This window comes from Thunnus albacares, chromosome 12, assembly GCF_914725855.1.
Source record: "Thunnus albacares chromosome 12, fThuAlb1.1, whole genome shotgun sequence".
Taxonomy (NCBI): Eukaryota; Metazoa; Chordata; class Actinopteri; order Scombriformes; family Scombridae; genus Thunnus; species Thunnus albacares.
The window spans coordinates 13,097,420-13,117,533 of NC_058117.1; the positions used below are offsets into that span (position 1 = coordinate 13,097,420).

A 20,114-nucleotide genomic window follows, 5' to 3' on the forward strand; every position below is an offset into this window, starting at 1 on the left:
TTCAGGTGATTAAACACTAATAAAAACATACTTATAAATATTATATTCCATTTCTGTATTCCGCTAGATGCCACTAAATTCTACACTCTGGACCTTTAAATCAGTTGGGTCTAGATGGTTGCCCTAGATATGTGAAACTATTGCAAGATTTGTGAGTGCTGTGTCATCATTGTGCACATTGTACAAAATAATTATGTTTTATGATGTGACAACGCTGTGGTTAAGGTCTGGTTAGGTTTAGGCACAAAACCATTTGGTTCGGGTAAGTGAAAGATCATGATTTGGGTTAAAATGATCACTCTTACCAGATATTTCACGGGTCTGGGGTTACCATCTAGACATTAAATCCTACCCACTAATTTTGTCTGTCTAATAAACTCAAAGAAATCTCTATTGCTCAAGCCACTTGGCAGGTTCATTTAAGTTTTAATGCTGAGCTTCTGAACTCCAGTTTCTCAAGTTCTTCCTTCATATTTTGTCTTTCTTGATCGTACTTAGTAATAATCTATCATTGCATGTGTAAGACTCCTCAGCCTGACAGTGCTCATATAAACCGGTTGGATGCCTTCCTATTATACTGAACGTGCTGTTTAAGTTGGAATGACCTGCCTTGTTCTGTTGCACATTACCTCTTCTTTCCTTGACCTACCTATATTTCTTACTGTTGAATTGACTTTGTGGTTTAAGCTGTATAGAAACCGACCCCTTATTTCAGTGTTCCACTTTCCTTGCCACTCTTCTATTGGTTTACTCCAAACTGTTACCTTGACCTCTGAATTTGATTAATGGGACTTGTAAATGTATGGTGTCTCTATGTAAAGATTGTTTTGCTAATCTGTCCACCTCCTCATTCGCCCTCAGACCTACATGTGCCAGAACCCACATTAACCCAATGGGCATACCTTGTCGAATGAGTCTGGAATGAGCTTGTTATTCTTTGAACAGAATATCTTGGCAGCTGGAGTTGATGGAGCTCAGGCTCTTGAGAAGTGAAACATAATTAGAGCAGTGTTTCCTGGTTTATTCTGCTCTACCCACTGCAGAGCCAAAAGTACTTCCAGCATCTTCACTGAGTAGACTCCAAGATAATTTGAGTTTGTTTTATTCCAACAACTTTCCTGTGTGGAACTGAAAAAGCTGTTGTCTGATGTTCTCGATCTTTTGACCCATCTGTATATACTTATTCGGAGCAGTGCTCTCTTACATGGACTGAAAATGCTGCTAACAGGTCCACATTCCCTTTCTCTGTCTGCGGTGTTGTTGTGTCCATGGCTCAATCTCTGGAATAACTACTGTTGGGCTCAACTTGATTTATTAACCCCCATTTTCTCTGCATATATTTTGCCAGCCCACCAGAAGCTTGGTCCTCTGCCTGGTTCCCACCACTCCTGTATTACCACCTTTGTGGGGTGTTGCTCTTTATGCCCTTTGAGGTTAGCCCAACTGCTTTCTTCTAATATCTAGTGGCATCTCTCCTGCCAGAACCTGCAGGGCTGTGAAAGGGGTTAACTTCACCTCTCTACCACACTGTGTCAGAGCTTTTATCTTAAGCTTTTTCAACAGTTTTTGAGGCTGAACCATATATCACACCACCATAATCAAGCACAGAGCAGATCATTGCCACATAGATAGTTTCTAATGAAGAGAAGTTTATATTTTATACTTCAGTCATTTGCATGAATCTGAGTACTAGCACCAAGTAGTTGTCATTAAAATAAGACTGCCTGAATAATAGTGTGACAAACATAACATAAATTCTGGTGCAAATCAGGTTATAATAGTGACATAACAGTAACAACAATAAAATATTTACATATACCCACTGTGAAAATATGCATTTTATGGCATTCATCCACTAGACATGGGAGTTTTATCACAGGAATATTATGAATCACTAAAAGGCTTCATTTGTTTTGAAAGGAAAGTTGCCAAAATAAAACTTTCATTCAAAAGCGCATGTATATGTCTGCCCCATATAAATGACATAACACTTGATATGCAAAACTTTTGATCTAGAAAAAACAGGAAAAATGGTCCATGCTTTATGGTAGTGATATTTTATTTTATTTTATTTATATTATTTATATTTATATCTATATTAATTTATTTTAAAATAACTCAATGGACAAGAATTTTAGCTTTTTAAGTCAACTGATTATATTTTTTGGCAAATTCCATACACATAAAATGAAATGAACCAATAGAAAAACAAATTTTACCTTTGTTATAATTGATATTACAATTCTCCAGTCAAGCTGCAAAATAAAAAAGCAACAAAGACTCAAACAATAATTGGAATGAAATTATTGACTAATATTACGTGATTATTAATCTATACCCCTTTATTTATTTATTTATTCCTCCTCCTATGTATTAGTTTGCCTTTATTAAATGTAAAAAGCTTCTTGCACAACCCCCTTTACTGAACGTTTTTATTTTATTTTATATTTTTATGTCATAATTGAATTTCCTGGCACTTTGTTTCCTCTTTTTGTTCTTCATACTTGTTTATATGTTACTGTTTTTTTGAGTTTGACTGTTGTCAGTGGAGTTGAGAAAAACAAACAAACAAAAAAACAAACAAATATTAGCTACTCCATTTGTACATTTATTCACAAATAATGACCTTGGTGATAAAAATAATGGAGCTAAACACTATCCTGAGCTCACATTTTCAGTGTGTGGAACTATAATCACCGCAGTGTGTCTCACCCGAGCAAATATATGCGAGGGACGCTCTTGCGGACTTTGCTATTCACGTAAACGGATCCGCACAATTCACGGCCCGCGCTCGTTGCTAGTAGCAACCAGAAGAGAACACAGCCGACTACGCAAAGTGCGTAAATCGACAGCGGTGGTTGGTTCAGTCATAACAGTGGAGCAGGCTCTCTGTAACTGGGCGGTGGTATTAGCAGGTGATGTGACTTTTATATTTTACGACGATATCATTTCTGAAGTGAGAAAATCCTACATTACAGCAGCATCGTAAATGTCAACAACCATAGTCACCAACATCATCTATCAGCTATCAGACGCTGCCAATCAACGCCATTGATCTGAATCATCTTTTGACAACGCCGTTATCTCACTGCATTACAGAGTGGACAATAACGTGGAAAAATGGCGAGGCGGAGGATCACACAAGAAACCTTTGATGCTGCTGTCCGGGAGAACATGGAGGAGTTTGAGATGGATCCTGATGAAGCTTTGAGGGAAGCCGTGGAGCAGTTTGAGTCTCAAGGTAACAGGACACTCTCGTCTGCAAGAACACCTCTCTGGTAGTTCAGTGATGTACGGTGCTCATGGCGAGCTTAAATATTAAAGTTATTGGGGAGAAACTAAGCTAGTTATGAAGTATGAAGAAGTGCATGTGTACACTTTGCACTTGGAAAGAGGTACAATTGTTGATGGCCATATTAGAGCCAATAATATACCATATATATGTATATATACGGGTATATAGACGGATGACAAATTAAAGGAAAAAACAACATGAAGTGTCTTAGTAAGGTGTTGGGCCACAAAGTGGCGCCAGAACAGCTTCAATGCACCTTGGCATTGATTCTACAGTCTCTAAACCCTACAGGAGGGATGAACATTATTCTTCAAAAAGATATTTCCTCATTTGGTGTTTTGATGATAGTGATGGAGAGTGCTGTCTAACACATCAGTCCAAAATTTCCCATAGGTGTTCCACTGGGTTGAGATCTGGTGACTGCGAAGGCCATAGCATATGATTCACATCATTTTCATACTCATCAAACCATTCAGTGACCCTTCATGCCCTATAGATGAGGTCACTGTCATCCTGAAAGAGACCACTTACATCAGGATAGAAATGTTTCATCATAGGATAAAGAACAACTTTGTATTGATTTGCAGTGACTCTTCCCTATAAGCGGACAAGTGGACCATGCCAGCAAAATGCCCCCCAAAGCATAACAGAGCTATCAGATCCCCTCACTGTAGGGGTCAAGCATACCAGTTTTTCCTTTAATTTGTCACCCACATATGTATATATATATATATATATATATATATATATATATATATATATATATATATATATATATATATATATACACACATACATACATATATATATATATGTATATATATATATATATATATATATGTAACAATATCGGCACTTATGTCGGCCAATAACTAACAAGAAATAGCATAATTTGCAGAGAGCTTATTTTTCAACTATAAAGTGTCCCGCTCTCTACATATCTTGGCCACAATCATTTAGAAAACCTTATGTAATAGTGCTCATGTTAAATAAAGTAGAACTAATTATATATAATTATTGGGTTGTTTTTTTTTTTTAACTCAAAAATTGTTATCAGTATCAGCCTAAAAAAATCCAATATTGACTGAACATTAGCCCTAACTGCAGATGCTCTGGTCACTAAAATCCCTAATTTATGTAAATGGAAAGAAGAACGGCCTCAAAAGTCACGACAACATGTCCAAATGTATCTATAATGGATCCAAATGCATCTATAATGCATGGGCCGGCATCTCACTCAAACCAGAAGGTCTGACGATCGGTGTGCATAATGGCATAATGGTGAGGAAATATGTGGAAAGAAAAATGTATGATGCCTAACCTGATGATACATTTTGCATCTTATGATGATTCCAAAATGTTAAAGCATTCATACAGACTACTGAAATGTTCAAGGGCTGTCTGATGAACACTAGGATACATTAAAATGAACTCAGTGGCCTTTCAGACAAATATAAACACCTCTGTACCTTTATGGGGAGGTTATACAATAATTTCCACCTCCTTCACCTCTTAATAAACTGGTGGCTTCTGTTATAAGGGTCCAGTATCCCACACACAAAGTTAGGCTGCAGTATGACACCTCCCTCAAAGTGTGCAGTTTAGTGCTGCTTTGTTGAAGGGAACACACACACATACACACCTGTGCGGCTGCCAGACAGGTGTGGCCAGCCTCTGCATGCTAGCTGTATGCTGTAAGTTGATTCAGGTCCTTCTCTGTTTTGTACTTGATAATTTGATGTGTGTCAGAGTATTAACTCTAATCTGATTTGTGGATGCAGGTGTTGACCTCAGTTGTATTGTCAAAGCTGTACCAGCTGTGTCATCCGATGATAAACAAGAAGAGCAAACGCATGAGGTCTTACAGGTGAGTCTTTAGTTGAAAGAGGAATGTTAACTGCAAAAGTGTGTGTTCTCACTCTACAGTTACCTCGTCTTGGTTCATGTGTTTTTCAACCTGCAGGCGTTGGAGGCCCTACGGATTGGAAAAGACTCTGCTGGTGTTACAGAGGTCACAGCAGATATAAAATGCTTCACTGAGCAATGTTCACTTGGATTTGCTCAGAGGTACCTGGCTGCTCAAAAAGATGCCTATCCCATAATCCTATCGTACTGCAAAAAGAGTGTGGAGGAACGGGAAGCTGTGTTGGCTGCCGTGTCTGCCCTGGCTGCACTGACAGATGGACAGCCAGACCTGTTAGATGCAGGGGGCCAGAAGTTCCTTTTAGACGTCCTGAAGAAGTACCGGGCAGATTCCTCTGTGACGTGTGTAGCTATCTGCGCAGTACGTCACTGCTGTTTGAAACACGAACAGAACAGGCAGGATTTGGTGAAAGGTGGCGTCCTGCCTCTGCTAACCGGTGCTGTTACACAGCACAGCGGATGTGCTGCGCTGGTTAAGGAGGCCTCTGCAGCGCTTAGGGTCATGACCTTTGACGATGATGTCCGAGTTACGTTTGGGCACGCTCATGAACACGCCAAGATTATTGTTTTAGAACACAATGGACTGAAGGTCTTAATTGAGGCTGCGAAAGGTAAAACCAGCTGATCACTGCTTTATTTGAGGTTCAGCTACCATGTTTTTTTTAAATCAGATGTTTTTAATTATGCAATTTGCATTTCATTAATGTAATTTCTTTATTTCTTGTGTTTCTCCTCCACAGCTCACACTGATAATACTGTTCTGAGTGAGCTGTGTGCAACTTTGTCCCGTCTGGCTGTAAGAAACGAGTTCTGTCAAGACATCTGTGATCTGGGAGGATTGAAACTGATGATGACGCTGCTTGCAGACAACTATGAGTCACCGGTAGAGTACAAAAACAAAGCAAAACAAAACAAGGGATTGTGAATAAAATTATTCAAGTTTCAAATTCCATGTTCATTCTCATTGAGCTGGTTTTCCCCTTGCAGGAGTTAGTTCGGCAGATCCTGAGCGCTATACGAGCTGTGGCAGGAAATGATGATGTGAAAGACGCTGTTGTCAGTGCAGGTGGAGTTCAGCTCATTGTCATGGCCATGAACAAACACATGAGCAACTCTGCTGTAAGTTAAATGTCATACCTACATGCTTAGCGTCTGTCAAAGAGTTTGATCAAGCATCTATTACAGATGTTTTGAATAAAATTAATTTGAATGCAAAATAAATTCAGCAAATATCCTAATAAGATAATGTTCATGTTGTGCTGTAGGTGTGTGAGCAGGGCTGTGCATGCCTCTCTGTGCTTGCTTTACGTAAACCCAACAACTGCAAAGTCATCATGGAGGACGGAGGAACCATGGCTGCTGTGCAGGCTATGAAGGCACATGCTAATGTGGCCAATGTGCAGGTAATATTTCTGTTGATCATCAATAATTAATAGGCTTACTTGAAAAAACAGACCTCATGAAAGTCTACTAACTGTCTATTGTCTTTGTTTTCCTTCTTTATAAATAGAAACAGGCATGTATGCTGTTGAGAAATCTGGTTTCACGTTTGCGTAACTTGAGCCAACCAATCCTGGAGATGGGAGCGGAGGCCCTGATAGCACAGGCACTACAGACCCATCAAGACTGTGGTGATGTGGGTAAAGCAGCCCTCAGAGATCTGGGATGCAAGGTGGAACTACGAGAGCTGTGGACCGGCAAACATGGCAGCCTCACCAACTGAGGGTGGAGGAGAGCAGCTCTGAAAACTTAACATCTCTACCATGAGTTTGCCTGAAATGCATTTGCCAGGCAAGATGTCACATTCTTAATCCGAGCATAAATATTTGTGATGTTCGTACGTATAGCCAGTAGTTGAAACAGATGCACACGTGTTGAGCTGCACATATCTTAGACATACTTGTAGAGTTAAGTTGTTGCAGAGGAGGATTTTGAGGAGAGCTGCAACTAATGATTATTTTCATTTGCAATTAGTCTGTTGATCATTTTCTTCTAATTTGGTCTATAAAATTGTGAAAAGGCCCGTCACAACTTGCCAAAGGCTAAGAGGACATCTTCCAAAAACTAGCTTTGTCTGACTGACATTCCAAAATCCAATAATGTTCAAATTACTTTGATGCAAAACAGAGAAAAGTAGTAAATCCTAACATTTGAGAAGCTGGTACCTTGAAGTGCATTTTTGTCTGGAAAATGACTTAAGCGACTGATCAATCATAAAAGTAGTTGTTCCATTGATTGAGAAAATTGTTTAGCTTGACTTGTGCACTGCACCAAGCCATCAGTCCCACACAACATTTTTCCAGGTTGAATATATCCTTTTCAACTTTGGTTTTTGAAGTCTAAAAAGGTCACAACAGTCCTGTTTTACATATTTTATTTGCTGTTAATATTTCATCTGTAACAAATTTATGCTGATGAGATGTTAAATGTACATTTGTGTGTTTTGTGCCATGGGTAAATATAAGTGTATTTGCTGCTATGCAAATAGTTTAACTGCGCTGTTTTGTGCAGACTCCATTCCCATGTTGGCAGAGCCAAATTTTAACATGTATTGAATGCCTTATTTTTTACTGGCACTTAACATTTCTTCTTCATGAATATTAAAACAGTCCCAAGTCAAGGTTCACTTACTAGCTTTATCTGGCATTTTCAGCTGTATGGCAGAGTCTTCATCAATGGATGTAGTTGGCTCAGTTGTCATGGAAATTGATATGTTGACATGTGAGCCAGGCAGCTGTTTCATTTCATTCATAGCAATTTAACCCTTCACATCCATGTTGGCTTTAAAGCTAAGCATGAAAGTTAATTGACCTTTGAAACTGTACTTGGACAAATAATCACCAACTCAAGTACCATTTCATCCAAGACATTGTAAGTAAGTGTGAGCAGACTCCATCTGCAGATGAGAACCATGTGAGACAAATGGTAGGCCTAGGTAAAGCCAGAATGTGGACTTTGGAGTGGGACGGTTTTTTTTAGGTTTAATATTGTTTTTTAGTTGATATTTAACATTACAATGTTAAACTTCAATCTCTGAAAATAAAGAACGACCATTGACAACATATATTCTGCATGATTATGATAAAACCCAGTTTTGGTGCTTCACATTTATCTTTTTGTGTGGGTGTGTTTTATGTGTGTTAATGTGTTTATTTGCGGAGACTGATGCTGAACTCATAAGGAAATTAAGCTTTCAGTGTACTTAATGGACAGGAAAAACCTCAGAAGAAAGGATAGTACACCCAAGTTGTTGCCAAGTGTCTCCTACTCACGCCCCTCTAACCGACCTATCCAAGCACGCCCCACCTCACTGGGACTTCATTTCCCACAATCCCACCGCACTCGTCCTTGTCAAACCAAACCTCGCTGTGGTCAAGCTAACTACCCCTGGTCGCTGTCAGGAAGAGTAACGGCAGAAACACAACAGCATGGACGATACCAGTCACTCAAAGTCACTGCTGGACTAATGAAAGTGAGAAATATGTGGAAGACAGTGCCTTCAGCACCGGGAGACATTTTTATCAACTCAAGTTTACTCTCAATATTATCACTACGCCGTTGACGAAACTACGTTAGCGTAAGTAGTAACTGATGAAGCGGCAAGCTAACGGCTAGCTATCGTTATCTAACTAACCTGCTGCTTGGCTCATTTGAGTGTTAGAGGAGAGCTTCAGTTGAGAGAAACCTGCTAACGACTAGAAATAACGCACGCGGTGAAGGATACCAAAACTTCTTCGTGCCTGTGTCAACATTTGTCAGGTAAGAGATGTAACTGTTAGCTAGTGTTTGTACCTAGTGACAGCTGGCTGCAAAGGGTGTCTGTGTTATGTTGGTGGACAAGTTTAGACATGACTGGGAGTCGGAGAGACAAGAAAAGAAGCATGATAAGTGTTTTATGAATGTCAGATTACTCTACAGAATTAATATCACATTTTATTTGAGGTTATGCTGTGTCAGTGTTAGCAGAGGTGATTTAAATAACAATCAAATTTCCAATGAAAATGGTAGCATGTGGGATAAAATGCTGTGACAAAACAGTCAAAATACAACAGCCATCAACACCACAAACAGGCTGCTTCAAAAATGTCTAACAGAACATGAATTATTATTGTTATTTATCCTTTATTTAGTCAGGAAGGTCCCATTTAGATACAGGATCTCTTCTTCCAGTGAGTCCTGGTTAAGATGGCAGCAAAAGCAGTTTCACTTAAAAAACAATTTTGCATGATAAAACACATACAATTATTTAAAGCTACACAAGGGAAAGAGTAAAAGAAGAGAAGCATACAGGCCATACCATTGATAAAACAGTCCACCTCAAGTCAAGGTTATATAAAACAGCAGCATGTTTCCTTCAGGGCAGCTTGTAAAAGACCTTTAAAGGTATTTAAAGAAGGAAGTGTTTCTACACATGCAGTCTATCCCTGAAATGTTCAGGAACATTTCCTGCATGCAGTCATGTGTGAATGGGAGCAGGGATCGATATTCAGGGAAATCTGTACTACCAATTTCCCACCTAAAGACCTAGTAGCATTTCAGGGAAAGAGGCTTTAAGTAATGCAGCTCATTCCATGCCCAAGGTGCAAAAAAAGGAGAAAGCAGTTTTACCAGGAGCGCACCCTGGGGACATTTAAAAGAATCCAATTAGTAGATCTAGTGCTGTAGTTGCTGGTATGATAGGATAAAAGGCTGGACGTATAAGTAGGTAGTTTACTTGACAATGTCTTGACAATAAATAGCAACGTGTATTTTCCTCCTCTGGTATAGAGAGGACCGTCTTATAGATATCATATAAAATACAATGTTGAGTGCATGAGCCTGCACTTGTTACTGTACAAAACATAATGCAGCTTGATGTGCAGAATCAAGTTTTTTAAGTAGGGATAAAGTTGCATGCATGTAAATGACATCACCATAATCTAATACAGATAGAAATGAGCTTTGCACAATTTTCCTTCTAGCTTCAAATGGAAAGCATTTCTTTTTAATGGAAAAAAAATCCCAGTTTAGGCCTAAGCTTTTTCAATAAATTTCAATATGCATAATCAGCAACCATTTTGATAATGGATCGATCCATAAGTCAGTTATGATGTGAGTATTTGCTGCTTTTATCTGTTTTATATCATTGGACATTGAATATATTTGGGTTTTGGACTATTGGTGACAAAACAAGCTATTCAATGATGTTATCTAGGTCTCAGGAAAATTGTAATAATTATTTTCTGACAGTATTTTGTGAATTTAACGAGTACCCTAACTCCATACATAACGAGTCTCACAAAGGTAGCATTTACTGTATGGATATTAAATAGGAATATATTATGGTTGCTGCCTTATTTTCTTGTTCATATGCATGTGTCTACACAGAGTTACTATAATACTATAATATACTAATATACTATAATTCTCAGTCAATTATTATTGATATCTTAGCATATTCTTATTTTACTGATATACTGGTATTTTACTGACAACCATTTAGGTAACCCAGCTGAAAGGAGGTTATACACGTACATTTCTCACAAAAACAGTTCAGCAAACAAGACGCTGTTGTTCATTAATCCCTATCAACCCACATACAGTGCTATAGATCAACACAACTATCTCCACTGCTATGTGCATTGGAACGGCGTATTTGATTGTAGATGTCTTGTGGGTAAATCCTGCAGCCTAGCCCGAGGGATACCAAACAGACTAGCTAACAGTCAGGAGGAACAAGGAACTGTAAAATGATATGCATGGGGAAGGAGGCTGTAGGGAGGGGTGAGGGACAGGCTGTGAATAAGGACAGTGGATTAGGTGAAAGGGGACACATGAGGGGTCTAAATGCTCATTTGAGGATCTGGCTTGAAGCCCTCTTGTACTGATGCCAATACTAGTTGCCCATGACTACCCTGCTTTTCAGCTCTCATAGCTTTCTCTCTCCATCTTTTCTTGATCCTCTTCACTGTTGCTAAACCTCTCGAGGTGAATTTTCCTCAATAATTTCTATTTAGCCTATGTGTAACTAGAGCTGCCACGATTAGTCAATTGCCAACTATTTTGATAATAGATTTGTTGTTTTGAGTAATTTTTGAAGAATAATGTCCAAATTCTCTGGTTCCAGCTCCTGAAATGTGAATAGTTTCTTTAGTCTTCTATGATAGTAAACTTAATATCTTTGAGTTGTGGACTGTTGGTCGGGACAAAAGAAGAAATTTGAAAGCGTTACTGTGAGCAACATATTTTTTTTCCATTTTCTGACATTTTATAGACCAAATGACTAATGGATTAATTGAGTAGATGTTAGCTTATCACAGAAATATTGGTACTGGTATGTGTATATGACAGCTGATAAGTAACAAGAAATTGCAGTACAGAAATGTCAACGGTATGTTTGAATCAGTTTAGATCAATACATATCATAGTCAGAATTCTATAATAACCACATTTAAGTGAAAAATGTTGGTTTGTGTCATTTTCTTATGTAAAATATTTGTCGACTTTAGAATTGTATTTAAAATTAAGATGGTTTGAGCAATGATTTGCTGTAAACCAGAGTGTCTGGGAGGGTTGAAGGTTGCATGAATAGGTGATTGTCCAGTAAAATGATTAGCTCATTACAAAACATGCAGACATCATTGTTTGTTAAGCAGTTTGATTGACACAGATAATGTTCTTCTTCTAAAGTTCATTTCATGGACGTTTATCAACTATGTTGGCCTGAATGTACTGATTGTACAAAGATGTGGTAAGACTGTGTAATCTTGTTAATGTTAGCATGGGAGAGGCTTCAATGAACACCTTTCACCTACAAGTCCTCAACTCCGTCCTTCAAGAGATATTTTTGGGCGTTACTTAGCTCTGCTTTTCTCAGTCTTTATATATCCTTCAAAGGTGTGACAGTCGGTGAAACGTAACTGGATAATTCCTCAGGTAACTATTCACAAGAGCAGTGGTTTCCAAAGTGAGTGTCATGACACCATGGGGTTCATCAAGGGCAGGCAAAGGGTGCCGCCATATTTTTATTTTTTTTATTTGTAGCTGTACGTTTGCACATTCGCAGTTATCCCTCATAGCTAAGACTGGTGACAAAAGCTCATGGTTGCCAGATGCATCATGCTGTCTAATACTTCAGTTTAATAGTTACTGTCAGAGCAAGTGATGGAAGGATTTGTCACTGTAAATATAGAGCTCGAAGAAATGCTGGTACATGTCAGCCCTCGACACCTTCTGAGGCAACTGAACCTTAGCAGGCCAAAACAACAAACCAAAGTGTGTAGTGAAACCTACCTGGCTAATGGCTTTTCATGGATTAAAAAAAAGGAATTAAAAATCACTATGAATGGGGTGCCATATGCCATATGAATGGAAACCACTGAACTAGAAGTGCATATTGTTTTTACAGTTTATTGTTTGAAGATAACCGTCCTCCGTCAGCCATCATATGCTGACATGAAACTGCTTTAGTCAGCAGGAGGAACGCAAATAATTAAACCAGAACAGATTTCTGTGCTTAAAGGTTTACACAGAGTTAGATATGAATAGTTTGCTGCTCATTATCTTCATTACAATCTACATTACAACATAACATTTAACCTGAAACTGACCTATCTCTCTCTCTGACCTCTTGCTCTCCTCTATAGCTCTCGGAGCCTGCAGTTGCTGCCTCGCTGGTGGTCGAATTCATGAACGTGCTCCGTGACAGCCGTGTATAGTCCTCAGGGATGGGGAGTGGAGTCCAGGAACAACGGGCATCACTCACACAGGGAGAAGTGCTGCCCCTGGCTTCGTCCAGTCAGTCAGAGGTGAGCTATGAGGTGAAATCTTATAAACATGATCCTTCCTCCCGCACAAGAAAAAAAACAGTCACTATTTCAGTGTCAGTGGATGTTTAATTTTTTTTCAATTTTAGCTGAACGTCACTTAGTCGAGGAAGAGAGACTCGTGTGTGTGTGTAGATAATGACTTAACCGACGAAAATCACTACAATATTATAATTTTAAGTTTCAGGGGAACTCAAATTGAGTAAATACTATATTATTACGGAAAAAATAACTCAGGGATTATTTTCTGGTGATCTTCATAGTCAGAAAGGAAGATTCTTCAGTGTTTGTATTTTATCTGAGCTAAACTCAGTGGCCTAATAGTTCAGTCTTTAGTTCATTTAAGGGCGTCTGGTCACATTTGTTTGTGAGCCGGGTAGTCAGACATCATCTATTATCCTTATGCAACCCTGGTTTAATTATCTACAGCAACCCAAACACAACTTTGTTCACGTCAGGACACAGTTGTTAATTTACAGGATTCACTTTGTTGGTGACCCTAAATGTGATTCCTCCATTGCTGTGCAGGGCCTGAAGCAGACTCAGTCTGTCCTCAACTCACTCTTCTCAGGGGCTTTAGCAGGAGCTGTGGCCAAGACAGCTGTCGCCCCTTTGGACAGGACTAAAATCATCTTCCAAGGCAAGTTGGATGCTCTCTGCTGACCTCTCTGAAGTGGAAACAGTTTTTAGATTTTTGTGGATTAAATGACCCACATGGATGACGTTAGTTTATATCTTGACTTGATGTCATGTTATAACTGTTTAAAGTGCTGTGTGATTATTAGAAAATGTGAATATGGTGTCCTTAAAAAGAGAAAAACTGAACTGTCAAACAACACAGCACACGTGTAATTTCTGTTGTATGTATGTTTTGTTTTTCAGTGTCTTCAGCAAGATTCTCTGCCAAGGTAGGTTTGATCTGGTGTTACATAAATATATTAGATCACATATTTCCTTTGCAGTTCACATAAGCAAAGTTTAACCTGACCGTAACAGCATATATTACAGGAACAAGACAAAACGTCTACTCAGTCTGAGTATGAGTATTTATATGTTTACAGGAAGCCTACAGGTTGATCTACCGCACCTACCTGAAGGATGGCTTCTTCAGTCTGTGGAGGGGCAACTCTGCCACCATGGTTCGGGTCATCCCGTATGCTGCCATCCAGTTCTGTGCACATGAGCAGTACAAAGGGCTGCTGGGAGGCTACTATGGCTTTCAGGGGAAGTAAGTGTCAGGTTGAATCTAATGCAGCTCATTTAAGATTTATTCACATGTTTCATGTGAAGTTATAAAAACTTAAAAGGCTGATGTAGATTTGTTTTTTTCTGTGTTCCAGGGCCCTGCCTCCACTTCCAAGGTTACTGGCCGGGTCTATGGCAGGCACCACAGCAGCCATGCTGACCTATCCTCTGGACATGGTGCGAGCTAGGATGGCTGTAACGCCAAAGGAAATGTAAAGACTTTTTTTTTTTTTTTTAGCTGCAAATACACAGTCATCAGTGAGTGTTAAGACACCTCAATACTGACTACAGCAAGGCAACACAACAGGCTGTATTAGTGTGTGTGGTTCTACAAGGTTCAGGTTTAAGATGAAATATGAAGCCATGAAACTGCACAGCAATTCCTCCCGACATAAAATTGTCATAGTACAACTCTCAAGAATCCTCACAGCAAAAATATTTTTTTTTATCAAGTCTTAGATCTGTTAGGAATGATGTTTTTGTTGATGACACTCTTGTAATTTTAGGTGCTGATTATTAACCAATATTCATTGCCAAAGAGTTGATAGCTGGTCTTAAAATTTGCCAGACTGTGTGCAAGTACAGATTCAGTTGAAATCTATGATCTAACAAGGCTATAAGAGAACATCAGAGTGTTTTCTGAATGAAAACAGAGTTTTCATCCATTTTTACACATCTGTAAAAACAAGCCTGCCCCTTTCATGACTACCTCCACTAATACTACCCACTAATGAAATGATATGCTTTGGTTTTGTTTCTCGTTTAGGTACAGTAACATCCTGCACGTGTTTGTGCGGATTTCTCGAGAAGAGGGACTGAAGACGTTGTATCGTGGTTTTACCCCCACCATTCTGGGTGTTGCACCCTATGCTGGTCTCAGCTTCTTTACCTATGAGACACTAAAGAAATTACATGCAGGTACTGCATTAGCACAACCACGTCCTGTGTATCCATGTGTTAACCTACAACCACTTTCTTTCCTCAACGTACACTCACCTCCAGTCTTGTTGTTTGTACATACAAACACTTGTTCCTCAGCCCTCATACCTTCAATGCTTCTCTCCCATGTAGAGAGAAGTGGACGCCCGCAGCCCTACTCATATGAACGCCTGGCCTTCGGAGCCTGCGCTGGTCTCATCGGTCAGTCGGCGTCTTATCCTCTGGATGTGGTGCGACGGCGCATGCAGACTGCAGGAGTCACAGGTCACACGTACGGCACCATCCTGGGCACCATGAGGGAGATAGTATCTGAGGAAGGGATTATCCGCGGACTCTACAAAGGTCTCAGCATGAACTGGGTCAAAGGGCCCATCGCGGTGGGGATCAGCTTCACCACCTTTGATCTTACTCAGATTCTCCTGAGGAAGCTGCATCAGATGGGCTATACGGCTCGATAATGTCGAGGAAAGGAGGAAGACGGGGGGATAGCAGGATGAGGAGGAGGAGCGTCCCCTTAGGCCCTCTGAGGAGAAACTGAGAGAGTGACGAGTGTGTAATCGCTGGATGGAAGAAAAAACACACACACACACTGTCTCAGGATGCGTGGGTAATATTAATGTATTCTCCCGCTTTATCTGTGTGCAGCAGGAGATGTTCTGTCCCTGTTGGCGTGAGGTATGTTGGATGGTACTGAGTACCTGTACACACTGTTGTCATGTACATCTAAGTGCAATACGCTCAGTGATTTTATGTGTGTACACTTAAATTATAACGCTCCCGCCCTCGTGGACCAGACCTGCGAGTGTGTTTCCGTTAGTCAGAGAGTTCTGATGTTCACACACACACACACACACACACACGCACTGAGGTCTCCCATCTGCCTTGTGTCCGCTTAAAACTGACACCTTCCAATGCAATGCAGGTTGCCACTCATTTAACTTTTAAGATGCATTTGACTTGACAAGAGTAAAATATGCCCCCTTGAGATTTGTTTTGTTGTGATTGAGTTTGTTTTAAGGAATTATACCAAAGGTGAAGATATGAGCTAGCTGCAGATTATATATGGTGTTAGCATATTTAGGCACAAACGTTCTCAGAGTATGACTGAAGAGCAAAAAATCTTGCCCAGCACAGAGGAAGCAGCATCGTTACTGCTGTCACACAGTCAGTTTTTGTTTGAGTTGAATATCACTATGGATCTTGTATGAGTTAAACGGAGCTTCTACAGATTGAATTTACAGAACCAAGACTTTCATTTGTAGTTTAGCTGCTGCAGTGACTGCAGACAGATGAGCTATATGTTTATGCCAGTGCCAACATATGAGGTGTAAAGAGTGCCCATATTATTTTATGTTTGTTTTCACTGTAATCATATCATGGGCATTTTAAAATATATTGTGAATTTTTGTTGTCTGAATTATTGATAAAGGTGATAAGACAGATTTCAGTCAAAAGATAATAATTGAAAAAAGAAGCTAAATCTGACAGCAGACAGTTAAAACAGGTTATTACAAACATGAGATTACACTCATTTAATATTTTATTAGGAACACTGGTACAATATAATGTAATCAAATAGCCCTTCAATGAATATCATCATATAAAAGTTTATGATGTATGTTGTTGCTGACATTGTGTGAGAGGCGTTGATTCAACTCTGGTCATTTTTTGAGTTTTATTGTTTTAGAGTTCAGTATATTGTGCAGTTTGGCCAATATTCTGTCCCCAAATGAAAATCAATGTTGGAGTCACACACATACAAAAATTGTCTTCCGTTTGTTGTCAGTAAGGCAGCTGCAGGACGTCTTTTGCTGCCGTTCATGCTTGTTGTGTTAAAATAATTTTTGACAGACTCATAACTTTTAGTTTGAGTGGATTTTTCCTTTTAAACATTCATCAAAGAGTTGTAGCAGTTTTTGCTAATGAATTAACTTGACTGGAAATATGCACACATTTAGTGAGGAGATGATTTGAGTTCTCTGTGATAGTTTGATATAATTTAGTTGTGTCAGTATTTTAACTTACCTCAACACAAGCAAATGTTCATGATGTGTTATGTGGAGCCGTGTCAAAATGGGATTTAGTTTGCATTTCACCGTCCGTGAGGCAGTGTAACATTTCAACAGCGCTGATGCCGGCTTACAGGTGTTGAGGAGTGTCAATAGTTTCTATACTTAGAGCACACAAACGCAGGCAGGACTGTTGAGCTGAGTGAGCAGCTGAGTGCAGAGCCAAGTGGAGCAGAGGGCATGAAAGTGTCATCAGAATAAAGCAGAAAGTTTCCCCTGTTAAACAGATCGGAAGATCTCAACTGAAACCTGAAAAACAAACAATAACCTGTGTATTTTTAAGTCTACTAGGGCTGCACAAATGATTATTTCTTATTATGGATTCATCTAAAAATGATTCTGACCAGCGGACAAGAAACCCAAAATATTAATTTTATGGTATTAAACAACAACTTTTTTGCATTTGTGAATCTAATCTGTAAATGTTTTCTTTTTTTGTTTTTTGCCCATCGGCTAATTGATTTTTCGACTGATTATTTTTGCTCTTGTGCTCGGTATCACTTAAAATATTTCTATGCTAATGCCAACATGATACTTGAATTTTGGTAGTAATTCCACAACAATCCCTTTTAATGCCCTAGTTTGAGGAATATAAACATGATTCCTTTAACAAAAGAAGCCAAAGTTCTCAAATGTTAAATGTTTAAACACAAGCAGTTGTATAAAAACTTTGGCCAAACAAAATACATCAGAAATTGTCTGATCAACAATTAAATTAAGAAAATTACAAATCTGAGCGAGGATTTGTTGTCAGCTCTTGGTACTTGACTTTTAGGTTGACACCCAAAAAAATATTGAGTTTTGACAACCAGTTGTATTCAGCAGCATTCATTAAACTCATAACTGACCTGTAACCTGCCCCCGTCTGACCATCATCACCTCATTCAGCTCTCTGTTTGTTTTATGGATGTTGTGATTGTTTCCATCCATCATCAAACCAATCAGGACACACGTAGCGTTCTGCTTGAACACACCTGAACCCTGTCAGACCATATTCTCATCAGCATGAAACCACAATGCACTCTGGTTTACAGCACAACGAGGAGGCTGATATGCATCGGTACTGCTTCCTCTCTTTGCTTTTGCAGATTGTGACGCCTTGCAGCGCTCGTCTCCTGTCAGTTTACAGCTCTTTTGTCTCTTGTCAGCTGCAGGTAGATGCAAATTAGTCTTTTAACATAAATGTTGTTATCCTTACCCCTTGCCTTAGCAGGAGGGAGATATGTGTAACTTAGCTTGAAAACCTGCAAGAGTGCTACTTGGGTGAAAATATAGAGTCACTGAAAGCTGAGTGAAGGTCCGTTACCGACTCTTTAAGTGCCTAGCAAGGAGTAGTAATGTTTTTACTATGACTGAGCTACTTTTACTAACCTTTTTGAAGGTTGCTGCTGTTTTCTAGCCTTGCTTCGGTCTTGAAGTTACAGATTTTTACAGGGGCAGCAGATGGTTTGAAGTTTGGGGATTGTGACTGAATGTATACAGTTTTTGTATGTGAATTTTGTAATCTTATAAACTGCCTTGCAGGCTATTGCTGCCTAGGGTGAGATACATGATCCCTGGTTCCCTACGAATCCATTCCAACCAGTCTAGGACCCAGATTTCAATTGGAATAACATAATAAGTAATGTGAAGTTATTGTCTCCCTGTTGATCGGCTTGTAGTTCAAAGATGATGAGTAGATACATAATGAAATACACTGTAACAGGGAGTCCATAACAAAGTTTGAAAACCCCCTGACAATCATGAAATGCCAAAAAAAAAGTATGTTTTTTTTTTTTGTTTTTTTTTAAAAAGAAAATAACAATTTTAGCTGATTGCCTGCCAGCCGCTTAGTAAGAAGGAATACTGAAACACTACGACAACAAACTTGTGATTTTATTTGCTCTCGTGAAAAGCAAATTTACTTGTTTTGACCCTATTTGCGGGTAATCCCACATAGACGTGCAGACACACAATGCTACTGTATTTGCATGTTATAACAGATGATCTTGTATGTTTTTGTTACAGTGCAGCAGTGACGCAACGGCTGTTTTGTAAATCCTCGTGATTTGTGCCAACTGAATGTATACCTACCTACTAATATCACACCCTGCGTCCAGTCTGTAGTGATGATGATGTATCTGTAGGAAAGTTTTGAAATATCAAATTCTCTAATAAAACTGGATGTTGATGAAAGACTGATACTTGTTTTTTTTTGTGTGCCTGCATAATGTCTGTGTTTGACTCTGGGGTAATTTTTGAAATAAAACTCAATACAATGTGTGATCCTCAAGGAACATCCTGACTTTACTGAAACATACTGTTACATAAAACAGTGGTGACAGAAATGTCAGAACCAGACCTCCATTACATCTTTATCATATCTATAAGATGAAAACATCATACAGGGCTTTTGTGGAATCAACTAATCCTTTGTCACTAACTTAACTGAAATATGAAAGTTTTATTAATTTCAAGTTAATTAAAATGTCTATTTTTCATTTTCAGACCATTTCTGAACTTAGAAACATGAATTGAAGTCTTTTAATTTGAAATTATGAGTTGCATGAATGTGCAGCTGAGAGTTCACTTAACTCCTTAAATGAAATCGGTTAAGAAACATGATCAGCATGTTGGCAGAGTTCCCAGCATGCATTGTTTGTATTGAAAACTATCCTTTTGTAGTTTGAGGGAAACACACTTTGATGGAAACTTGTTGTGTCTTATATAAAATGTAAAGATGAGACATGGTTGTTTCTTTTCATAGTAATGAAAACAATGCAAAACATGTTTGGGGTTTGGTTTCCAGATCAGTGTCCAGTACACTTAAATTTAACAGAGTCTATGATAGTAGCTCTG

General features: G+C 39.0%; 2 protein-coding genes across 4 annotated transcripts; both read left to right on the plus strand.

Moving 5' to 3' along the window:
* Window positions 1–2,801: 2,801 nt before the first annotated feature.
* Window positions 2,802–8,329, plus strand: armc6 (armadillo repeat containing 6). Of its 2 annotated transcripts, XM_044367254.1 has the most exons (8): window positions 2,802–2,915; window positions 3,100–3,241; window positions 5,077–5,162; window positions 5,259–5,829; window positions 5,959–6,101; window positions 6,206–6,337; window positions 6,484–6,621; window positions 6,729–8,329. In XM_044367254.1, the coding sequence occupies exons 2-8, from the start codon at window positions 3,121–3,123 to the stop codon at window positions 6,939–6,941; spliced, it is 1,404 nt and encodes a 467-aa protein (XP_044223189.1). In that variant the 5' UTR covers window positions 2,802–2,915; window positions 3,100–3,120; the 3' UTR covers window positions 6,942–8,329. The 2 variants fall into 2 exon arrangements, with proteins under 2 accessions (XP_044223189.1, XP_044223190.1); XM_044367255.1 differs by lacking the exon at window positions 2,802–2,915 and having other exon boundaries at window positions 2,923–3,241.
* Window positions 8,330–8,565: 236 nt separating this feature from the next.
* Window positions 8,566–19,453, plus strand: slc25a42 (solute carrier family 25 member 42). 2 transcript variants are annotated; one of them, XM_044367256.1, is made up of 8 exons: window positions 8,566–8,977; window positions 12,844–13,005; window positions 13,552–13,663; window positions 13,906–13,931; window positions 14,085–14,251; window positions 14,364–14,480; window positions 15,035–15,186; window positions 15,340–19,453. In XM_044367256.1, exons 2-8 carry the CDS (start codon window positions 12,925–12,927, stop codon window positions 15,663–15,665), a joined length of 981 nt encoding a protein of 326 aa, XP_044223191.1. In that variant the 5' UTR covers window positions 8,566–8,977; window positions 12,844–12,924; the 3' UTR covers window positions 15,666–19,453. The 2 variants fall into 2 exon arrangements, with proteins under 2 accessions (XP_044223191.1, XP_044223193.1); XM_044367258.1 differs by having other exon boundaries at window positions 8,566–8,795.
* Window positions 19,454–20,114: the final 661 nt, after the last annotated feature.

What these genes read in the sequence shown, in the direction of transcription:
- armc6 (XM_044367254.1), top strand. Translation starts at nt 3,121, where the DNA reads ATGGCGAGGCGGAGGATCACACAAGAAACCTTTGATGCTGCTGTCCGG. An exon ending in GGAGCAGTTTGAGTCTCAAG is followed by an intron (nt 3,242 to 5,076) that starts GTAACAGGACAC and finishes TTGTGGATGCAG; the next exon opens with GTGTTGACCTCAGTTGTATT. An exon ending in AAACGCATGAGGTCTTACAG is followed by an intron (nt 5,163 to 5,258) that starts GTGAGTCTTTAG and finishes TTCAACCTGCAG; the next exon opens with GCGTTGGAGGCCCTACGGAT.
- slc25a42 (XM_044367256.1), top strand. Translation starts at nt 12,925, where the DNA reads ATGGGGAGTGGAGTCCAGGAACAACGGGCATCACTCACACAGGGAGAA. An exon ending in CTTCGTCCAGTCAGTCAGAG is followed by an intron (nt 13,006 to 13,551) that starts GTGAGCTATGAG and finishes ATTGCTGTGCAG; the next exon opens with GGCCTGAAGCAGACTCAGTC. An exon ending in TACTATGGCTTTCAGGGGAA is followed by an intron (nt 14,252 to 14,363) that starts GTAAGTGTCAGG and finishes TCTGTGTTCCAG; the next exon opens with GGCCCTGCCTCCACTTCCAA.